This window comes from Muntiacus reevesi, chromosome 13 (assembly GCF_963930625.1).
Source record: "Muntiacus reevesi chromosome 13, mMunRee1.1, whole genome shotgun sequence".
NCBI classification, from domain to species: Eukaryota; Metazoa; Chordata; class Mammalia; order Artiodactyla; family Cervidae; genus Muntiacus; species Muntiacus reevesi.
The window spans coordinates 9,652,791-9,673,875 of record NC_089261.1 but is presented as its reverse complement, the minus strand read 5'-3'; the positions used below and the strand labels follow the sequence as shown (position 1 = coordinate 9,673,875).

General features: G+C 48.8%; 1 protein-coding gene across 3 annotated transcripts in view; it reads right to left on the bottom strand.

Annotated features, from left to right (window-relative positions):
• ACACB (acetyl-CoA carboxylase beta) overlaps nt 1-21,085 on the bottom strand; it is a 102,009-nt gene that overhangs the window by 43,059 nt on the left and 37,865 nt on the right. For 2 of the 3 annotated variants that reach the window (XM_065904097.1, XM_065904098.1), the window contains exons 9-22: nt 20,951-21,061; nt 19,461-19,670; nt 19,000-19,170; nt 18,235-18,396; nt 16,582-16,745; nt 15,032-15,182; nt 14,823-14,926; nt 13,155-13,236; nt 12,278-12,423; nt 10,548-10,722; nt 9,191-9,325; nt 6,557-6,703; nt 4,975-5,163; nt 3,123-3,223 (exon numbers count right to left, since the gene is read on the bottom strand). In XM_065904097.1, coding sequence (XP_065760169.1) covers nt 3,123-3,223; nt 4,975-5,163; nt 6,557-6,703; nt 9,191-9,325; nt 10,548-10,722; nt 12,278-12,423; nt 13,155-13,236; nt 14,823-14,926; nt 15,032-15,182; nt 16,582-16,745; nt 18,235-18,396; nt 19,000-19,170; nt 19,461-19,670; nt 20,951-21,061 — 2,048 coding nt within the window. The remainder of the gene's footprint in view (nt 1-3,122; nt 3,224-4,974; nt 5,164-6,556; nt 6,704-9,190; nt 9,326-10,547; nt 10,723-12,277; nt 12,424-13,154; nt 13,237-14,822; nt 14,927-15,031; nt 15,183-16,581; nt 16,746-18,234; nt 18,397-18,999; nt 19,171-19,460; nt 19,671-20,950; nt 21,062-21,085) is intronic. The other variant, XM_065904099.1, reaches the window with a different exon arrangement.

The window sequence follows — 21,085 nt, the reverse complement described above, 5'->3', positions numbered from 1 at the left end:
GATGCTGAATGGGGTCAGCCTTGCATGAATGAGTGAAAATAAATATTTTCGATTAATCATCCAATGGATAAAGACAATTTGGAAAATAAAACAAAACTTGAAAGACATTTACCAAATGATCCCTGTATACATTTCACTTTCCTTTTAAAAACAAATGGTACAGGACATGGAAGCAACCTAGATGCCCATCAGCAGATGAATGGATAAGGAAGCTGTGGTACATATACACCATGGAATATTACTCAGCCGTTAAAAAGAATTCATTTGAATCAGTTCTAATGAGATGGATGAAACTGGAGCCCATTATACAGAGTGAAGTAAGTCAGAAAGATAAAGAACATTACAGTATACTAACACATATATACGGAATTTAGATAGATGGTGGCGATAACCCTATATGCAAAACAGAAAAAGAGACACAGAAATACAGAACAGACTTTTGAACTCTGGGGGAGAACGTGAGGGTGGGATGTTTTGAAAGAACAGCATGTATATTATCTATGGTGAAACGGACCACCAGCCCAGGTGGGATACATGAGTCAGGTGCTCGGGCCTGGTGCACTGGGAGGACCCTGAGGAGTCGGGTGGGGAGGGAGGTGGGAGGGGGGATCGGGATGGGGAATACATGTAACTATATGGCTGATTCATGTCAATGTATGACAAAACCCACTGAAATGTTGTAAAGTGATTGGCCTCCAACTAATAAAATAATATTAAAAAAAAAAAATAAAATAAAATAAAACGTTACCAGAAAGAAAAAAAAAAAAAAAAAAAAAAAAAAAAAAACAAATGGTAACCTGGAGGTTCCTTAAACTGTTTCCTCTTCTAAACCATTTCAGAACACGAGGAATGGGACGCTGAGTTTCAGGAAAGTTGAAACCAGCTTTGCGCCAGCACCAGCAAATAATAACAAGAGTACGAGCCGAAAAGGCTCCTTTGTTCAAATGTGATTTTTAAAAAAACACACGCACACAACATAGGATATACCTCTGAGATTTGTATTTAACACAAAAAAGAGCCTGCTAGGGAATTTGATTCATTTATCATTTGTTCATACCTCCTGGTCATTTTTCCTACACTAAAGGATGGATTAGGGTTAGTGCTGAAAGAGTTCAGAGGAAAGGATTAGCCCTTGGCTATGGAACTCTCACTTTGTGGGGAATCCAAATGCAAATCTCCTTCCTCAACTTCAATCCTATATTGTCACTATGAGTCCTCACAAGCCAAGGAGTGCCCTGGAGAGAAGGGCATTTTCCTATAGCCATCTATCTTCTGCATCTCTTACAGGTTTTGGCACGCTGGCTAATATGTGCTAAATTAACTCACTCCAGTCTGAAAATGTTTGAATTCTGTCCAAGAAGGCAAAGCTTCTTGTTGGGTAGAGTTTTCATACAAAAGGGCAGTTCTTTTTATCATCAGAATAATTCTCCCTGTTCAAGAGCTATGTGAGATAAAATACAAGTTCTTAAAGAAAATTCTTTTAAAACATTCTTACAAAGATGGGAATACAGACCCCCTTACCTGACTCTTAAGAAATCTGTATGTGGGTCATGAAGTAACAGTTAGAACCAGACATGAAACAACTGATTGGTTCAAAACTGGGAAAGGAGTATGCCCAAGGCTGTAAATTGTCACCTTGCCTATTTAACTTATATACAGAGTACTTTATGTGAAATGCCAGGTTGGATAACCTCAAGCTAGAATCAAGATTGCTGGGAGAAATATCAACAACCACAGATAAACAGATGATACCACTCCTACGGCAGAAAGTAAAGAGGAACTAAAGGGCCTCTTGATGAGGGTGAAAGAAGACAGTGAAAAAGCTGGCTTAAAACTCAACATTTAAAAAACCAAGATCATGGCATCCGGTCCCATCACTTCATGGCAAATTGAAGGGGAAAAAGTGGAAGCAGTGACCCATTTTATTGTCTTGGGCTCCAAAATCACTGTGAACGGTGACTGCAGCCAATAAATTAAAAGATGCTTGCTTCTTGAAAGAAAAGCTATGACAAACCTAAACAGTGTATTGGGTTTCCCTGGTGGCTCAGCTGGTAAAGAATCCACCTGTAATACGGCAGACCTGGGTTCAGTTGCTGGGTTGGGAAGATCTCCTAGAGAAGGGAAGAGCTACCCACTCCAGTATTCTGGCCTGGAGAATTCCATGGACTGTATAGTCCATGGGGTCGCAGAGAGTCAGACACGACTGAGACATTTCCACTTCACTTCACTTCAAACAGCGTATTAAAAAGCAGAGACATCACTTTGCTGACAAAGGTCCATATAGTTGAAACTATGGTTTCTCCAACAGTCATGTACAGATGTAAGAGTTGGACCATAAAGAAGGTCTGAAGAATTGATGCTTGAAATGTAGTATTGGAGAAGACTCTTTGAGAGTCTCTTGGAGAGCAAGGAGATCAAACCTGTCAATCCTAAAGGAAATCAACCTTGAATATTCATTGGTAGGACTGATGCTGAAGCTCCAAAACTTTGGCCACCTGATGCGAAGAGCTGACTCATTGGAAAAGACCCTGATGATGGGAAAGATTGAGGCAACAGGAGAAGAGGGTGACAGAGGATGAGATGGTATCTAACCATCGCCAACTCAACGGACATGAATTTGAGCAACCTCTGGGAGATGCTGAAGGACAGAGGAGCCTGGCAGGCTGCAGTCCATGGGTCGCAAAGAGCTGGACATGACTGAGCAACTGAACAAGTTCTTTACCAATTCCTCCTTTGCAAGGATCCCCCCAAATCACAAGAATAATTTCTATAATCATTTATGGCTTGTAAAATCATTTCATTGCACTGTCTCATAAGCAAAGCTACCATGAGGACTTGCTGTGTTTCAGCACTTTACAAAAGTTAATCTACCGGTAGTGCAAAATGATTCAGCGTGTGAAGTGTTTTTAATTCCCGTTTTACAGACTAGCAAACTGAGACTAGGAGGTAAAGGGCGTTGCTTTGTCCTTCTGTTAGGCAGGGCTGTGCCAGGGCTGGAACGGGGGTCTCAGACCCCAGGCACTGTCTCTTGGTTTGAGCCTGCCCTTAAGATAGCAGCACCCTGGGCAACACATGGATGAGGAAGTGTGACCACCACGTCCCGTGGAGGGCCTGGGACTCACTTCTGGACCAGCTGCACGATGCTCTGGGTGTTCATGAAGAAGACCTCCCGGTCAGCTTTCCGCTGCAAGGTGGCCGCGTGGCAGTCCAGGATGGTGGCTATCTGAACGGGAAGACAGGACAGGTCTGGCCACTCAGACCACACAATCTGTCCACCACACAGAAGTCACTGAAGGACCCACCACAGGTTCCCACGCAGAGCCCAGCAGAGGATCATTCAAAAACTCCCACCCAAAGCCCTCTGGCCCCCCAGAAATGGCTCTGTGTGCCCCACTCAACGTGTGGCTTGAGGACTAAAGAGCTCAGGACGACAACAATCACATAAAAACTTATGCGTATTCACACCATTCCTCTTCACAAACACTCCAGGGAAGGAGGAAAAGCGAATTTCCAACACCAGGGAGCATGAGGGTGTCGGGTAGGTCCTATTTTTACAATTAGGTTGAATGCTATTGGCATACTGTTTCATGGAAACAAAAACACCTCTAATGAAAAACCTGCATCAATAACAAACTCCCAGAAAGTTCCAACACGTATGATTCTCCACTGGGGTCCTTGAGAGCTTTATTTTCATTATTTCTTCTAGTTGAGCTAGAAGTCATATACTATCCTATTCCCCTCCCTCCTTTTAAAGTGTATATTTAATTCAGTGGTTTGTACTATATTCACGGAGATATGCAACCATCATCACTAATTTTAGAGCATTTTCATCACCACCCAAAGAAATCCTATAACCATGGGCAGTCAGTCACTCCTGCCCCGAGCCCCTGGCAGGCACTAATCTACTGTCTCTTCTCCATGGGTCTGCCAATTCTGGACGTTTCATATAAACGGAATTGGGCAATGTGAGCTTCTGTGACTGTCTTTTTTCACTGAGACTCAAGTTTTTAAGGCTCATCCCCAGGGCAGTGTGAATCATTTCATTCCTTTTTACAGCTGAACAATAGTCCAATCTAGAAGTTGACCTCAGAGAAGGCAATGGCAACCCACTCCAGTACTCTTGCCTGGAAAATTCCATGGGCAGAGGAGCCTGGTAGGCTGCAGTCCATGGGGTCGCAAAGAGTCGGACGCGACTGAGCGACTTCACTTTCACTTTTCACTTTCATGCATTGGAGAAGGAAATGGCAGCCCAATCCAGTGTTCTTGCCTGGAGAATCCCAGGGACAGCGGAGCCTGGTGGGCTGCCATCTTCAGAGTCGGACACAACTGAAGTGACTTAGCAGTAGCAGCAGCAGAAGTTGACTTCTGGGAATAAACTGACTCACACTGACCTTGAGTTTCCCAAATTACTAATGGTGCAAGGAAGCCCTTCTCACCAGACCGAGGGCATGAAAATAAAAAAGAGGGGGCTCTTCCAGATGTAGGTTTCCTGTAACATGCTTGATAAAAGCAACCCCCCAAAAAGAACAAAATGAGGCCACTGTAGAATTATTAGAGGTTTCTGAGACTCCCCGGGAATGACTTCCATTCTTAGAAAATCTGATATATACATATAGCCCTACGACTGCCACCCTACACAAACCCAAGGAGGAAGAAGCAACACTACACACTAGAGAGAAAAACTCACACTCTCCTCTCATGTCAGACAGTGCAGTTCTGGAAAATGGTGACTATTCGTACCAACCGCCTACTCCCAATCCGAACCCAGGGACTACTGATAACTGCTTATATCCATCTAAAACTATTGCTTTGGGAGAAAATGTTGGGATTCTGCAGAGAAGGCATGAAAGAAAACTCTCAGGCCCCAGCATCTCGTGCTGTGGGTGTGGGTCTCACAAAGCCCAACTTGATGAGAGGCTGGAGGTCCAGACTGACTGGGGGCTGAGCTCCTGGAGGGTGCGGGTGTGGACCTACCTGCTGGCTGGGAAACTGGCAGAGCACCGAGGTGATGTTGCTGGCATACTGGGCCATCACCCTGCGGACAGCCTTCTCCACGGGGGCGGGAATGCGGCCCGACACGCTGGTCATGATCTCCTGCAGCTCCAGCAGCGGCAGCGACGGGTCCCGGAGGGTTCTCATGAGCTTCTGCACCCAATCCTTCAGCTGCGGTGGGACCAGAGTGTCGGCCCGAGGCCTGCAGGGGGCGTGGGTGCAGCCACCCAGCACGGGGTGGGGGGCACCCCACACACTAAGCTGTCCAGGCCCCATGCACTCTAGCAGCCAAAGATCTAGACCTGGTAGCCTCTGGAACAGTCCAGGGTGGAATGGCCACGGAAGGGAGCAACACCCACCCGGTTTCCCCACCCAGGACGGCCCCACTGCCCGCCTTGTGCATCCAAACTGCCAGCCTGGTGCGGGGTCAGGACATCAGACTTTGCGAAGCACAGGTGTTTGTGGGGCGCTTGCTTTGTGCCAGACACTGTTGGAGAACCCAAATTGACCTGTTCTCATTTGATCCTCAGAAACAACCCAGGGAGTAGGTATAATCGGTATTCCCATTTTCTGTTTGAGGATATTGAAACAGAGAGACTAATTAAGTTACCCAAAGTCACCCAGCTAGTAGGAAGCAGAGCCAGGATGCAAACGCAGAGACTCTTAATAGCTGCAGTGCCCTGCTTCTGGGTCACCGGAACTGTTGATGGTTTTTGAATGGGAAGGAGAAGGTTGTCAACCCCGTAATGAGGTTGTAAGGTTTGAACTTGAAACCATGCACATACTGGCAAGTGCAGAGGCTAAAAAAACTGTTGCAATGCTGGTCATTAGGCAGCCTAACATACGGGCTAAGCACATGGACTCTGAAGCTGGAGGGTCAGGGTTCAAACCCCCTCTTTGCCTCCGTATGGATGAAATAGGCAAGTTTTATAGCCTCTCTGTGTCTCAGTTTCCTCACCTGTACAATGGAAATAATAAGAGTTCCCACCTCCCTGTTGTTGAGGAAGTGAAATGACTTAATAAGTGTTAAGTGCTTAGTGTGGGAGCTAGCAAATGTACCAGGCTAGAGCTGGCCATTATTACCATGACCACCATCACTGTGATGGACTATTCTGGGATGGAAGGTGATGCAGCAGTAGTTTTATAGCTACTGATGTCACGTTCAGCAGCATGGATCCTTCACAGAGGTCTGCAAATTTGAGGACTTACTTCTCTAGACAATGGGACCCTGGATGAACAGAGCTGTGTCTCTGGACAAAGTCGCTTCCTTACTGTCTCTTTAAGAGGTGACCCGCATCGACTGTTCTCTTACGGTGAACATTCTCAGTGTTGAGCTGAACTGACTCCCCAAAAGCAATGTAACCTTTATACCGGTTTATAATCAGAGGGAAATGCACTCCGATGTCTACAATGAAACTGAGGAATCCCCTGAGAACAGGCCCTTGATAGAAATGACAGACTTTCCCATTTCTTACCCCAATAAAGATCTCTGGGATCTTTGGGCTCTTTACCTGCACCTATGCATGTGTGTGTGATACACACCCACCCTGCACACGTGGCCCACCTTGATGCTAAAAATAGGCTCCGGCAGACAGTAGCCATTCATGAGGTTGGTGAGATTTTCCAGGACACTGTGAAAAACCTGGTGCAGTTTCTCTCCGAGGATGGGCAGTGTTGGCTGTGAGGGGAGCTCTCCTGTGAACGGCTGAGCCTGATGAGACACAACAGGAGCCAGAGGTCAAGGCCACCGTGGCCTCCGAAGGAGATGGACCAGCCAAGGGCCAAGGCAGAGCCACCAACACACAATATGTATCCCATGCACACAGTGTGGTTAGGATGAAGCCTGAAGGGGAGGGGGAACAGAAGAAAGCATCCTATTGGAAAGTTAAAAGCACTCATACACGCCCCTGTGTGAGGGTTCCAAATCCTCCCCTTGGTAAATGTCGTAGTCAATTACGTCTTCCAAATACTGTTGGAGGGTGTTAGATGTGATTTTTTTTATTTTAAATGTTCACATGTTGAGGTCAGGGAAAGTCATTGTGGCTTCTACATGAGTTAACTTGAATTTCATGCTAACTAAGCAGCCTGTTTGTAGCCAAACATACAATGGACATCTGTTTTAATTATTGAGGAAAAGAGCACATTGACCAGAAGTACAGAAAGTCCATGTTAAAAATAAAGATGAGTATGGCAGAGTCTCTTTGCTGTCTGCCTGAAGCTATCACAACATTATTAATTGGCTATACTCCAATACAAAATAAAAAGCTAAAAAGTAAATAAATAAAATAGAGATGCAATGTCTCCCTTCCTGGAATGCCAATGTTGGTTCTCCCCTGATGCTAGCAGGACTCCCTTCCTGGGTGCCAAGGCCATGGTGACTTGCTATGCATACACTGGTCTGGTTTTTTCCTTTCCTTTTTTTTTTTTTTTTTGAAATCTTAGAGGAAAGTCTTCCTGATTTGTTTCATGTTCATTGCTCCGACAAGACATAAAACTATGCTGAAAACCATGCTTCTCGGGAGCAGTCCCTCAAAGTTATCTGAAAGGTTGTCTTCCGGGCTGTGGTCCTCAGTTTGGCTCAAATAAAATTCTTTTCCTATTGCTGATTATTTTTGCTGACAGATGTTTCTGTTTGGCTTTGCTTTCTAACCAATATCATCTCCCTATTTTCCTATTTCTTTTCAGGTTTGCTTGAATCCCAAAGATGAATGCCTAGCACTGAGGAAAATTTAGGAAACTCTCATACAAATGTACGTGCTTTTTGTAAATCATAAACATTTGGCCTTAGAGGATTCTCAAACAAAAAACTCCCCAAAGGGACTTCCTTGGTGGCCCAGTGGCTAAGGTTCCGTCTTCCAATGCAGGGGGTGCAGGTTCAAATCCTGGTCGGGGAACTAAGATTCCACATATTGTGAGGTGAGGCCAAAACTTTTTTTTAAAAAAGCTCCCCAAAAGGGCAAACACTGAATTCATGCATTCATTCATCTCTTAATTTATTTTACAAACATCCACTCAATATGGAGTAGGAAATGGCAATCCATTCCAATATTCTTGCCTGGAAAATCCCATGGACAGAGGAGCCTGGCGAGCTATAGTCCTCAGGGTTGCAAAGAGACGGACACGACTGAGCTACTGAGCGACTGAGCACACCCACTCATCACTGACCATGTGAGGCACTGGGACCCAGGAGTTGGGGGCGTGCTATTCTGCCGGCCCAGAGCCCTCAGCTTCCCATCCCCTCCGCTCCGCTCCCAGCCCTGCAGGCTCCTCTCGCCCTTCAAGATCAACTGGAGGGCTTCCTGTCTCCACAGTCTGCTGCTGCTTCTCCCTCTGGACCCCCACAGCCAGCGGCCAAGGACAGTCCCTCTGACTGAGCTGAATTACAAAGACTTATCTGCTTATCTTTCTCATTGGCAATCATGAGCCTGCTGGCACTGGTGGCTGCGTTCCTGTCTCCAGAACTCAGCCCCGCAGGAAAGGTCTGCTAAAACGAATCACAAAGGTAGGCACAGATTCACTTCCTGTTATCTAACAAAGCTCACTCTATTTCTACCTTTGGAAACCCTTGAAAGAGAATAATGAAAAGAAAGAGGAGAAAAGAAATGAAACTGATAGGATAGTCCGGAGAAAAGAGACAATTTGATTTAAAAAAAAAAAAATGCTTTTCTAACTTTTTTCCTTCCTGGGTATATATGCTAATTATCATAAAGAAAAACAAACAAACAAACAAACAAACATTACTTGCACGAAAGGGGAGCCACCTCCTTGCAGGCCTGGCTTACTGTAGGAGGGCAGGTCACCTCACGTCATGGAAATGTGACAATGCTATATAATGCACCGCGGGGAAGAGGGCTGCCTCAAAGTTTACGGGAAATGAGAGGAGAGCCCTGTGCACATCTGGGGGAAGGTTCTTCTGGGCAGAGGGAGCTGGCCCCAAGGGGGAGGAGTCCAGAGTGTGTGGTTAAGGGGGAGAGGGAGGCAGAGGGTGAATGCAGGGCAGAAAGCGGGGCACAGCCCCTGGGGGACCCTGGAGATCATCGGAAGCGCGTGGGTCTTGCCCTTAGTGGGATGGGGAGCTGCTGAGGAGGCTGTAGGCACAGGCAGGCACGTTCCTGCGCCCATCGGGGTGGGTGAGGCCGCAGGGCCGCAGCCGCCGGCCTGCCCGGCCCACAGAGTAGCCTTGCCAGGGGTCACATACCGGGCGCACTTTAGAAGGGTCATCGAGCTCCAGCCTGGCCACCACGCAGCCAGCTTCCAGCACAGCCCCCGGACGCCTGACGTACTTCACCCGGCCACTTTCCTGCACATTCAGGGTCGTGATCATCTTCATGACCTGTTTTGCACAAAGAAGTGATTTCTACTTAGGTGGGGCCCCTAGGGTCTGGCCTGGCTCACCCCAAACTAGCAATTCTGGAGCATGGACCGTGTCACTTACAAAGAATGACCCCCTGGGCAGAGTTCAAGTGCAGCAGGGAGAGGAGAGCGGCATTTACACAATCAATCATGTGCCAGGCACAGTGCTGGTCATACATCTTTACCATCTGCAAAGCCAGCCAGGGAGGCAGGTGTTCACTGTACCCATTTTACAGATGTGGAAACTGCTCCTTATTTCCAAAGGAAGGCCTTTCTCTTAGAAACACAGCTAAATCATATGATGTAGGGTGACTGATACACATGTTCCTAAAATGAGGTGTGTTTTATGACTGGCTCCTTTTCTTAAAGGTAGAGAGAAAACCCTCTGGGGAATGAAGAATGTGCTTCCAGTCCAGTCAGCAGCCCCTTTAACTGGTCTGAGAGTCTGGCTGTGTGGACGCGATGAATGTTGTTAGCATGTATGGGCTTCAGACAGGACTATCCTGCCCATGCCTAAAAGTTCATAGCTTGGGCACTCAGGTCAGCCAGGCCTGGGCTGGAACCCCTGCACCCCACCCATCACTCTGTGATCTTTAGCACATGATGTCCCCTCTCTGAGTCTCAGTTTCCCTAACTATAAAATGGGGGGAAATGACAGGCTAGTCTCATAGGGCACTGAGAAGGATAAGCTGGAGGGCGCATAGCAAGAGGCCAACAGGTGTCAGCTCCCACCACTGCTATATTTTCATTACAGGAATCATTCTTTTCCTTGCAGCAGAGAATGACCAGGTTGGAATCCTGGCTTTGTGTGACCTTGAGTGAGTTTCTTAGGCTGCCTGGGCCCCATGTCTTCATGTGCAAAATGGAGGTTCTGTTTGGGTCCAACTCATGATTGCTAGGAAGATTAAATAAGGAATTAAAGACAGAGAAAATGCTTAGAAGGGTGCCTGCCATGTGTTAAGTGCTTTGCAGGTGTTGGGTTACCACTTTTTAATTGCCAGCATTATTATCATTCATCACTTGGGGAGGGATACATTTTTTGAGATTTTTTTTCCTCATGGGATAAGGCAGGGAACCAGGGCTGAACCCCCCACGCACTGGCTCTTTGAGGGATCAGCAGGTGAGCGCTCAGGAGAAAGGGGCAGTCTGTTAGGGCCCTCCCTGGGGGAGGGGGTGTGAGGGCGGCCCAGCTGCAGCCTCACCCTGGGGGCCAGCTCTGCGGTCACCTCTATCTCGGCGTAGCTGCCCCCAGCCTCAACGTGTTCCCTATCCGCCACTGTGTACTTCACCAGCTTCCCAGCCGAAGGGGATCTCAGGACCGTGGGGTCGTTCTCCTTCTCAAACACGCACGTCTTGTTGCCGATGGTGATTCGGTAACTGGGAAGAGAAGGAGGTGGTGGGGACACTGGGGGGGACCATCTACCCACGTGCCGGAGTCAGGCTTCTGACAGCGTCTTCCCTCCCTAACGGCAGCCAGGAGCATCACCCTGGGATGGTTTGAGCGACTCACTCCACTCTTCCCAAATGGTGCCTTCCCTCCCTAACGGCAGCCAGGAGCATCACCCTGGGATGGTTTGAGCGACTCACTCCACTCTTCCCAAATGGTGCTGTCTGATAATTACCCCAAAGACTTTGGGGGTGAGCTGGGGTGGGGCCCCTTCCTGGCAGAAAACTAGCTCCTTTTCCTAATTCCAACAGGCCCTGGCACAGAGAAAGCAATCAAGCAATATCGATATTATTCAATACATGCTGACCCAGGGAAAGGCTTCTCCTTATAACAGAACCACTTCCCTGGCGGCTCAGACAGTAAAGGATCTGCCTGCAGTGCGGGAGACCTGGGTTCTATCCCTGGGTTGGGAAGATCCCCTGGGGAAGGGAACAGCTACCCACTCCAGGGTTCTTGCCTGGAGAATCCCCACGGACAGAGGAGCTCTGGTCCAGGGTCGCAGAGTCAGATAAGACTGAGAGACTTAACACCTTCACTTTCTGTAACAGAACCAGGAGGAGCCTGCCCCGGGGGTGGTGCCTATAATCACCCTGAATGTTCTTGGCAGAGAGAACATGGGTTAAAAAGAGGTAACACAAAGCCGATGTGGGGTGTATCTTGTCCGCCTTCTTCCATGGAGGACTGGGAATAGAACCTGCATTCCCTAACTGGAGCTTTTTCAGGCCTGGGGCCTCTGGGACCCCCACCGCCCATCCCTCCCCCATTTCACTCTTCTTGGCCAGGGGCCTTTGCTGCCTGTTCAGCTGGGGGTTGGAGTAGGGGTCTGTTTCATTGTGTGAGCTCGGGCTGGTCAGACACCCCAGACCAACAGGGTCTCTGAGTCTGTCTCGTGAGGCCCCCGCACTGAGTGCTTCCGGGTCACTCCATGCTCCACCCGTCCTGACACACAGCAACCTTCCCTGCTGCCATCTGCTTGTTCGATGCATCTCGTCCCCGACAAGACTCCATGAGTTGTGACCTCGGCTCTCTGCTGACACCTAGTCTGACACCTGGGGTGAGTATTGAGTCGGCCAAAAAGTTTATTCGTAGGTAACATCTTACAGAAAAACCCAAGCGAACGTTTTGGCCAACCCAACAGATGCTCAGATAAATAGCTGTTACCCCAACTGGATAACTGCATCTTCTCCCAGCCTTGCTCCGATGGGTATGGACACTGAGCTCAGAGCAGAGCTGCTGGGACTCAGCGCACACCTCACAGGCTGCGGAGCTGGCAGCCCTGAATCCGTCCACATCACTAGACAAGGGATGCCTGCGGACCTCCCACGGATGCCAGCCTGCAGCCTGGGATTCCACCCTCGAGATGAACCTCCCCAGCAGCCCCGGAAGGTCCCAGAGAAGGTGCCTCGGCTAAGAGCCTGAGCCTGCACATGGACCCCGCGGTGGGTGGGTGGGGGGAACTGGCTCTGGGTGCCCCCGGCCACACACCTGTCCACCTCCTCCTTCAGGTAGGTGGTGTAGCTGTTGCCGCTGCAGGACAGCAGGAGCCCCCCGTCATTCAGCCGGTGGGCGTCGATCTCGATGTGAGAGCCGTTCATGATGAGGACGAACATGGTCGGAGACTGCCGGGCCACCTGTGGGGACAGGTTCTGCCCTTGAGCCGTGGTTCTTCTTGCATGCTTTGAGGGGTTGGACAGTGTCCCCCCAAGTCCACATCCTTCCCGGAACCTTGGCATGTCACCTTACTCGGAAACAGGGTCTTTGCAGATGTAGTCAGTTAAGGAGGGGTCAGGCCGGATTAGGGTGAGCCCTGAATCCAGTCTGACTGGTGTTCTTGTAAGGCAAGAAGAGACCCAGACAGGCACAGGAGGAAGATGAAGACAGACAGACAGACAAAGACGCACTCACAGGTAGCCGTACAAAGCCAGAGACTAGCAGTGATTGGAGTGACAACCTCTAAGCCAAGGAACACCAAGGAATGTCCACGACCACCGGAAGCTAGGAAAGGGTGGTTCCTGGGAGCCTAAGAGACCACGGCACAGCCAACACCTTGATGTTGGACTTCTGGCCTCCAGAACTGAGAGACAATGAATTTCTGGTGAAACTGCTGAAGACACCGGTTTATGGAACTTCATTTTGGCAGCCGTGGGAAACCAATACATGCTCTATCACGACTTGTTTGTGCATGTGGTCCAAGCCTACAGGTTCTGGAATCCAAAGCCCATAGGTTTCAAGGTCATAGGACTGCAGGGGGAATCCCGGGACCAGGTATGAGAAAATCCACTGCAGGGGTGGCATGTCGCAGAAGTAAAACTCCCTTGAGACCCCAGAGTGTTAGAGACATCCCAGAAATAGAGACCTTTACCTTGAGGATGTACTTAACGCCTCCGTAAATTAATTCCACGTCCACAATGTTCAGCAGAGACTCTGCGGGGAGGACCTGGCCCCTGGGAGAGAAGACAGACCTGCAGTGAGTCTGGGAGTGACCAAGAACTCTGCAGCCATCCATTCTCTGGATTGTAAAAACCACCCACTCTTTGCCTCTCCTAAGCATCACCACAGTTGGTTGATAAAGGCAAGGGATGGACAGTCCCAAGGAACCTGATATTCCTTAGAACTGAAGGAAACTGGTCTTGCTGCAGGATGTGAAATTTCAAAAGGGCTTCCCAAGAAGCAAACTCCACGCTGCTGCTTCTCGGAAAAAGTCCTTGCGTGGGAATCCTGCCACCTGCTTGTGAAAGAAACCGGTGCATGGACAGGGCCTCAGCTGTTGCTGCTTAGATGCTTCAGTCATGTCTGACTCTGTAGAAATCCTATGGACTGCAGCTTGCTGGGTTCCTCTGTCCATGGGAGTTCCCAGGCAAGAACACTGGAGTGGGTTGCCACGCCCTCCTCCAGGAGATCTTCCCGACCCAGGGATCTAACCCAGGTCTCCTGCATTGCAGGCAGAATTCTTTACCGCTGAGCCACCAGGGAAGCCCATGTTGGGACTCTATTACCATTCAAAAGCATATTATCTGGGACTTCCCTAGTGGTCCAGTGGCTAAGACTTGGCACTTGCAATACAGGGGGCCTGGGTATGATTTCCAGTCAGGGAACTAGATACCACAGGCTGCAACTAAGACCCAGTGCAGCCAAATAAGAATATTTTTTTAAAAAGCATATGATCCAAGGACTAAAAACTTTCATCCTTCTAGTTCCCTTTTGGTAGTCTCCTTTGCCTATCACGGTGGTTTTCAATGGGGGGCAGGATAGGGGGGAAGGATATTTCTGCCTCTCCCCAGAGGATAGATGGCAGTATCTGGAGACACGCGACTGTCCTGACTTCCGGAGGAGGAGGAGGGGATGCTTTGGATGGGCTAACGTTCCATCTGGCAAGGGTCAGCCCTCACCACAGAAGATGACCCAGCCCCAAATGCCAGTGGTACAGAGGCTGGGAAACCCTGGTCCATCCTAAGAGGGACCTCCTGGCCATCTTCATGGGGTCCATTTCACTGGTCACCTGTTTCATTTATAGAGGTGACCTATAACCTGGGAAAGAGCCATTTATAGAGGTGACCTATAATCTGCTTTGCTTCTCAAGTTCACATCCTCCTCTCTGAACTCCTGCCTGTTGTAACTTAACTTACACAGGTCAGTATGAGTATGCACACGGCTGTCTGAAGGATGATGGCTATCTCGGCCTTGAGAATCCCTCTCGCCCCCACCACCCCAATCATCCAGCCTCTTCCAGGGCAGCCCAGGTTTATCTGAGGAATTCTACAGAGGCAAGCACATTGGAAGGACCGATGCTGAAGATGGAGCTCCAATACTTTGGCCACCTGATGCAAAGAGCTGACTCACTGGAAAAGACCCTGATGCTGGGAAAGACTGAGGGCAGGAGGAGAAGGTGACGACAGGAGGGGTTCACTAACTGCATGGTGACTGATCTGCACCCAAAGAAAGAATGTCTCTGCCTTACTTGCCACCAACACCAACACCACTTACTTGCTACCTTTCCCAAGAGGGGAAAGGAAGTACCCCTACGCCCTACCTTTCCAGCGAGTGTAGGAAATCCGTCATGCAGGTTCTGAACATGGAGTCAGCCACGTTCAAGGCTCCGCACACGACCCCGAGCATGATATCTGGCTTCTCAGCCTGGGAGAGACTCCGTGAGTCAGTATCCACAGGGACCAAGGCCAGAGGGAGCCGGGGAGGGTGGTGGTTCCAGGACCCCCAGGGGAGAGGCGTGCAGCCCTCTACCTGCACTTTCTCTGCAATGAGGTTATCCAACCAGCTGGTGTCAATGTCATTGTTCTGAAAGTTCTCAGTCTCCAGAAGGTTGGTGAGATATTCCACAGTGGTCCTGAAGTCACCCCGGATGGATAGTTCCTTCAAAGCCACCACCATGTTCCTTGAGGGGAAGACACACAGATTGTTTTCCCAATTAACGTAGGTGTTATCAGCTCTAGCATGGTTCCCAATGAGCCAAAACCCAGAGAAGAGAGTGTCCCGAATCAGACAGCCTCCAGCATGGACTGGTCCAGCAAATCTTGGGCCAGTGACTAAACTGCCCGGGCCTCAGTTTCCTCATCTGGAAAATGGGGGGATAACCCTGCCTTCTCACAGGTACTTGGTGATTCAAATGAGACGATCCATATAAAGCACATGGTCCCTGATCAGTAAATGTTAGCTGCTATGAAATGATTAATTACAGTGACTATAATTGTTATCAACCTTGCCAGTCACTTTGACTCTCTCTCCTGCTGGACCTGTCAAAATCGCTCAGTGTCCCAAGGAGGAGTCACTCTCTAGCTGTCCACCCAGCTGCCCGGTGTGCTGGGGTGCACGGAAAGATGGCTGACACCAGTACCCCACTCTGCACAGGGCAGTCACCAGCCTGCACCTGCTTGGCTGTAACCACCTCCTGTTTCCCAGAGGGCCCCCCCACCCCCGCATCAAACACGGTGTCCAGTCCAAAGGGCAGAAAACCCCACTCTCTGTGAAATCAGGGAGAGTGTTGTAGGGGAAACACACCAGATGATATCACTTACACATGGAATCTAAAACATGACACCAGTGAACGTATTCATGAAACAGGAACAGACTCACAGACATAGAGAACAGACTGCGGTTGCCAAGGGGGAAGGGGGTGGGGGAAGGATGAGTGGGAGGTTAGGGTTAGCAGATGCAAACTATTATCTAGGATGGACAAACAGAAACGTCTTTCTGCATAGCACAGAGAGCTGCATTCACTGTCCTATGATAAGCCATAACAGAAAAGGATATTTTAAAAAAAAATGTACATATATATATGTTTAACCGAATCACTTTGCTATACAGCAGTAATTAACACAACACTGTAAATCGACTATACTCCAATTTTTTAAAAGATGGAGGTGTTTTGGCAATTGAGGGCTTCTTTGTCAATGTGCATTTCTCAGGGAACTATTTAAGAGACTTTAATTTAAAGAGGGCCCCCCTGCACCTTTTTTTTTTTTTTTAAATAAAAAGCTATAGCACTCAGCACCTTTTAAACTCCTGGAATCACCTTGAACATTCTTTGGATCACCTTCAAGTTCAACCTGTAACAAGCTCAAGATCAGTGACCTTGGTGAACTGATTCCATGTATGTCGTCACAGGTCTCAAACGAGGGAAGAGGACAGATTGTGTTCTTTTACTTCGGCGTAAGGTGTTTAAGATCGGGTCTGCTACTCATCCCCTAAACTGCTCTGCATCTGAAGCCACAGGCCAATAATTTTTAGTTTCTCAAAGGAAGGGGTGGAAGGAAGGGAGGGAGGGAGATACTAACGAAATGGCCTCTTCCCGGTTCTCTCCCCAGGAGAAGCAGTGCCCAAACTGGGAATCCGCAAATTCGTGTAAGCCACCAGTCGCAGCCACGCTGAAATAACCCCATACATTCTTGCTACTCCGGAAATTCAATTCTTGGACTGTTCCGGAGCTTGGCTTAAACCCCTGGAGCCCAGATAGAAAAAGCAAAACAGAAGAAATTATTACTCCAAATCTATTTTCATCAGAATTAAACCTTAGGAAAACCCAAGAGCCCCTCCCACACCCAAGAGCTTAGTGTGATAAATAAAACATTGATACTTGTCACAAGCAGTGTAGTTGTATCCAGGTGAGCACGTCAAGGTGTGGAATTTTTATTCTTAAAAAAAAGTTGAAAGATAACAACCAAGTTGAGGACCGGTAATCACATCACTTGATGGAGCTGAGTGACAATACCTACTGATTTTAAATGCTTGCCATTGTTGATCAGAAAATGTTCAAATAAAAGAGAAGAGGGATTTCCAATTTTAGACTATGGCAGATACAGAAATCCAACGTTAGCCCTTGTTGATGCTAATATACACATAAACTCCCTTTGTGAGAATGACCCATCCACTTCTGAGTGTAATTCTGGTAAAAGGGGAGAGGTGGGCTTGATGCTCTGGCTGGGATTGCCTGTGATAAAGGCATTCATTTTGGCAGACATGCTTGGAGGCGAGAGATGCAAAGTTTCAGGCGCCTGGGTTTTTTCTATATTTGATCCTCCATCCTGTGAATAAACCATCCACCCCTTAAAAGTCTCCCATTTTGCCTGCCCACCACCGGAATTGATTGTTTGCTCTCAGCCAAAGATCCCAAACTAACACAGTCACCATGGGAGAGAGGGGCTAAAACTTCTTTAGACGTTTTAGTCTTTAGATAACTTTAGTCTTTAGATAACTAAATCGTGGTAGATTATGGTGGTTATGTGGCCACTGTTGATACAGACGTACACTGTGACAGACGCCAACTGCTTGGTACTTTAAGGTACAAGTAAGAACAAGTCACAGAGGGACTCCTTAGACCAGGGGTCCCCAACCTCTGGGATCTAATGCCTGATGAGCTGAGGTGGAGCTGATGTAATAATAATAGAGAGAAAACGCACAATAAATGCCATGTGCCTGAATCGCCTGCAAAGCATTCCCCCTACCCTGGTCCACGGGAAAACTGTCTTCCGTGAAACCAGTCTCTGGTACCAAAAAGGCTAGGGACCACTGCCTTAGACTGTATGTTGTAGTAAAAAGTTCATGGGGCCAGAAATCCAAGGATCTGCACTCTAAACCCAGCTGCCCGTCCCAAAGATGGACACATGTGACCTTCGTCGTCCACCACTGGGACGCGGCCATGGGCTCAGCAGGTCCTGGGCATCAGGCCGGCCGCACCGACCTCTGGAGCTGCGATATAGGGTGACGATGCCCAGAGGTGTGGCTGCCATCTGACACAGCAGGCATCTGCCTGGTCCCTGGCATACAGCACCTGTGGATAAACCCCTTCATTCCTCCCCTTCCTGCATCTCAGTTTCCTCGTCTGTAAACTGTGAGGCCTGGGCGTCTCCTCCAGGCTAAGGTTCGGAGCTAAGCTGGGAGCTTGGAGGTGGTGAAAACGCAGCCCCTCCCCACCACCACCCCCGACTTGCCTCATCTGGGTTTTCGCTGGTGATTCTGGCTGCAATGACGTGGCCTCGGGCAACGGGAGGGTTGCTAGGGGTCTCAAAAGAAATGGGGGTCATCCCCCACGGGGACTCTCCGTACAGAAGCCGGATATCCTTCAGCCGGTGCAGCGGCACACCCATGGCGACCTGAAATCAAGTCCATCCCGTGAGAGGGTCAGTCCTCAAACACAGAGCCCAGAGCTAGAGGTGATGGAGGAAGCGGTGCACTGGATGATTTGGAATATACTGAGCTCCTCCTGGGCCCACAAGACGGTACAACAAGGGAGATGCCAGGAAAGAAAAAGACAGCTTGCCTCTGCCCCCATGGAGCAGTGTCCTTGGGCAAAGAAGCAACAGTCACAACACCTAATGGGTATCAGATAAAAGTTACAGATTCTTAGTAGGTGGGAGGGGAGAGGAAACAGCATCCAGAGGCAGAGATAAAGAAAGTTTTGTGAAGGACGCAGGGAAAGCTGATCTGGAGGAACGAGGAAGAAGCAGATGACGGGGACACCAGCTGAGCCAAAGGACCACACTGAGTCTACTGGGTCTTAGGATGTGGCCCACTCAAAGGGACCCGCCAGCACCTGTGTCATATCCCGCCAAAGTGTGTGAGTGACTCCCAGCAGGAAGAAATGACCAGGTCAGTCCAAATGGAGGGAGGTCTGACCTAAGCAGGACAGGAGAGCCCAGCCCCAGCCCCCACTCTGGGCAGAAGCCCCCCCCGGGGCTCAGAGCCCGTCTCCTTGCCTGCAGCTGGGCAGCAGGCAGGTTGACATCCGCGATCATTTCCGTGCAGGGGTGTTCCACCTGCAGGCGGGGATTCAGCTCCAAGAAGTGGAAGCTGCCATCCTGGCTGTAGAGGTACTCGACAGTCCCCGCGCCCACGTAGCCCACCGTCTTGGCCAGGCGCACGGCACACTGCAGACAAGATGGGGAAGGAGGGGGTGCCGGTGGTTTTCTTGGGGTGGGGGAAACATCCTGGTTCCCTGACCGAATGCAGGCTGAGGACCTACTGTGTGTAAATGACCTCAGGACCGCAAAGATCATAGCCCAACAAACCTGCGTGAGGCTGAATTCATCTCCTCCCTCCACTCCCTGCCCCTTCACCTCTTCCTGGACACCCACTCCACTTTGGCCACTTGGGCATTGAGAGCTCTTGCTGGCGCTGAGCTGAGATGCCTCCCCCACCCAAGCTCCCCAGAGCTCACCTGCTCCATGAACTCGGACACGGCGGGTGTGGCAATGGTGGCCGGCGCCTCCTCTATGATCTTCTGGTGTCTCCGCTGGATGGAACAGTCGCGCCCGAACAAGGACACTGCATTCCCATACTGGTCGGCGAGGATCTGGACCTCTAGGTGCCGGGCTTGCTGGGCCAGCTTCATGAGGAAGATTGGGGAGCCAGGGGTCTCGTTCTGCACCTGGGGGGGATGGCAGGATGGTGGGCTCTTCCCTGGGGAAGCAGGGCTGGAGCAGGAAGCTCTCCAAGGAGAGCATGCCACAATGGCAGGGATACCCATGGTCTTGTTGATCTTTTAGTTTTACCTCTTCTCAAAGACATAACATTCTCAAAATCAAATATGATCAAAAGTACATAATGTAGAAGATGGAGTAAAAATAAGGATTCATATGGAGTTATTTGTAAGACAATTTAAAAAAAAAAAGCAGATTACAATAACACATGGGAAGATCCCACTTCTGTGAAAAATAAAAAAACAGAATTATGGAGACTTCCCTGGTGGTCCAGTGGTTAAGGATCCGCCTGCCAACGCAGGGGACACATGTTCGATCCCTGATCTGGAAGGATCCCACACGCCTCGGGATAACTAAGCCCATGTACCACAACTACTGACCCGCATGTTCTAGAGCCTGTGCTCTGAGACAAGGAAAGCCACTGCAATGAGAATGCTTGCCGCAACCAGAGAAAACCAGCATGCAACAATGAAGACTCAGCACCGTCAAAAATAAATAAAGTAATTAAAAAGCAAACAAAAAAGTCTAGAACTATATGAAGGTCTATGTAAAAGTATATACTACAGTAAGAGTACTGGAAAGAAACCCAGGGGCTAACAGGAGTTATTTTGGTAGTTTTTTTTTTCTTTTCCAGATTCTTTTCCCTTATAGGTTATTACATAATATTGAGTATAGTTCCCTGGGCTACACCGTAGGCGCTTGTGGTTATCTATGTTAAACGTAGTAGCGTGCATATTTTAATCCCAGTCTCCTGATGTATTTTTTCTAATGTATTCCTTCCCCCACCCCCCAGGCAGAATGGTTTAAAAGTAGAAAACCGGCTACAAATAAGTAAATACACGATTTGTTCCAACGGTAAAATTGATCGTCTACAAACATTAAAAATACTGAAACTGCTAAACTGTACGAAATATTCCATCTCTCAATAGACAAACAGTCACAGATAGATATTCTCACAAACAGGTATCTCTGAAATCCTTTACAGACACACTGGTTCATAGAATCAAACATCTAAGGAAACAGTGTACAGATCAACCCAAGCCTTGGACTTTTTCGAGGAAAGATGCATACGTTCACTTTGTAACACAACACAGTGATATTTCAGCTCCCCCCAGGGGTCCTCTTGGTTGTAACACAATAACATTAGTGGAAAGAATCTGGTGGCCACCAACCGAAGAAGCACAATTCCCAAAGACACGTGGAAAAACACACAGCGTGAGAAGCTCACTTGTCTAAACAGGATGGGGAAGTCCTCAGCAGTCTCCGCCTTCCGGATTCCTTTCCCTCCGCCGCCTTCAGAAGCTTTGATCATCAAGGGAAAACCAATTTTTTCTGCTGCCTGGGGGCAAAAGACAAACAAACC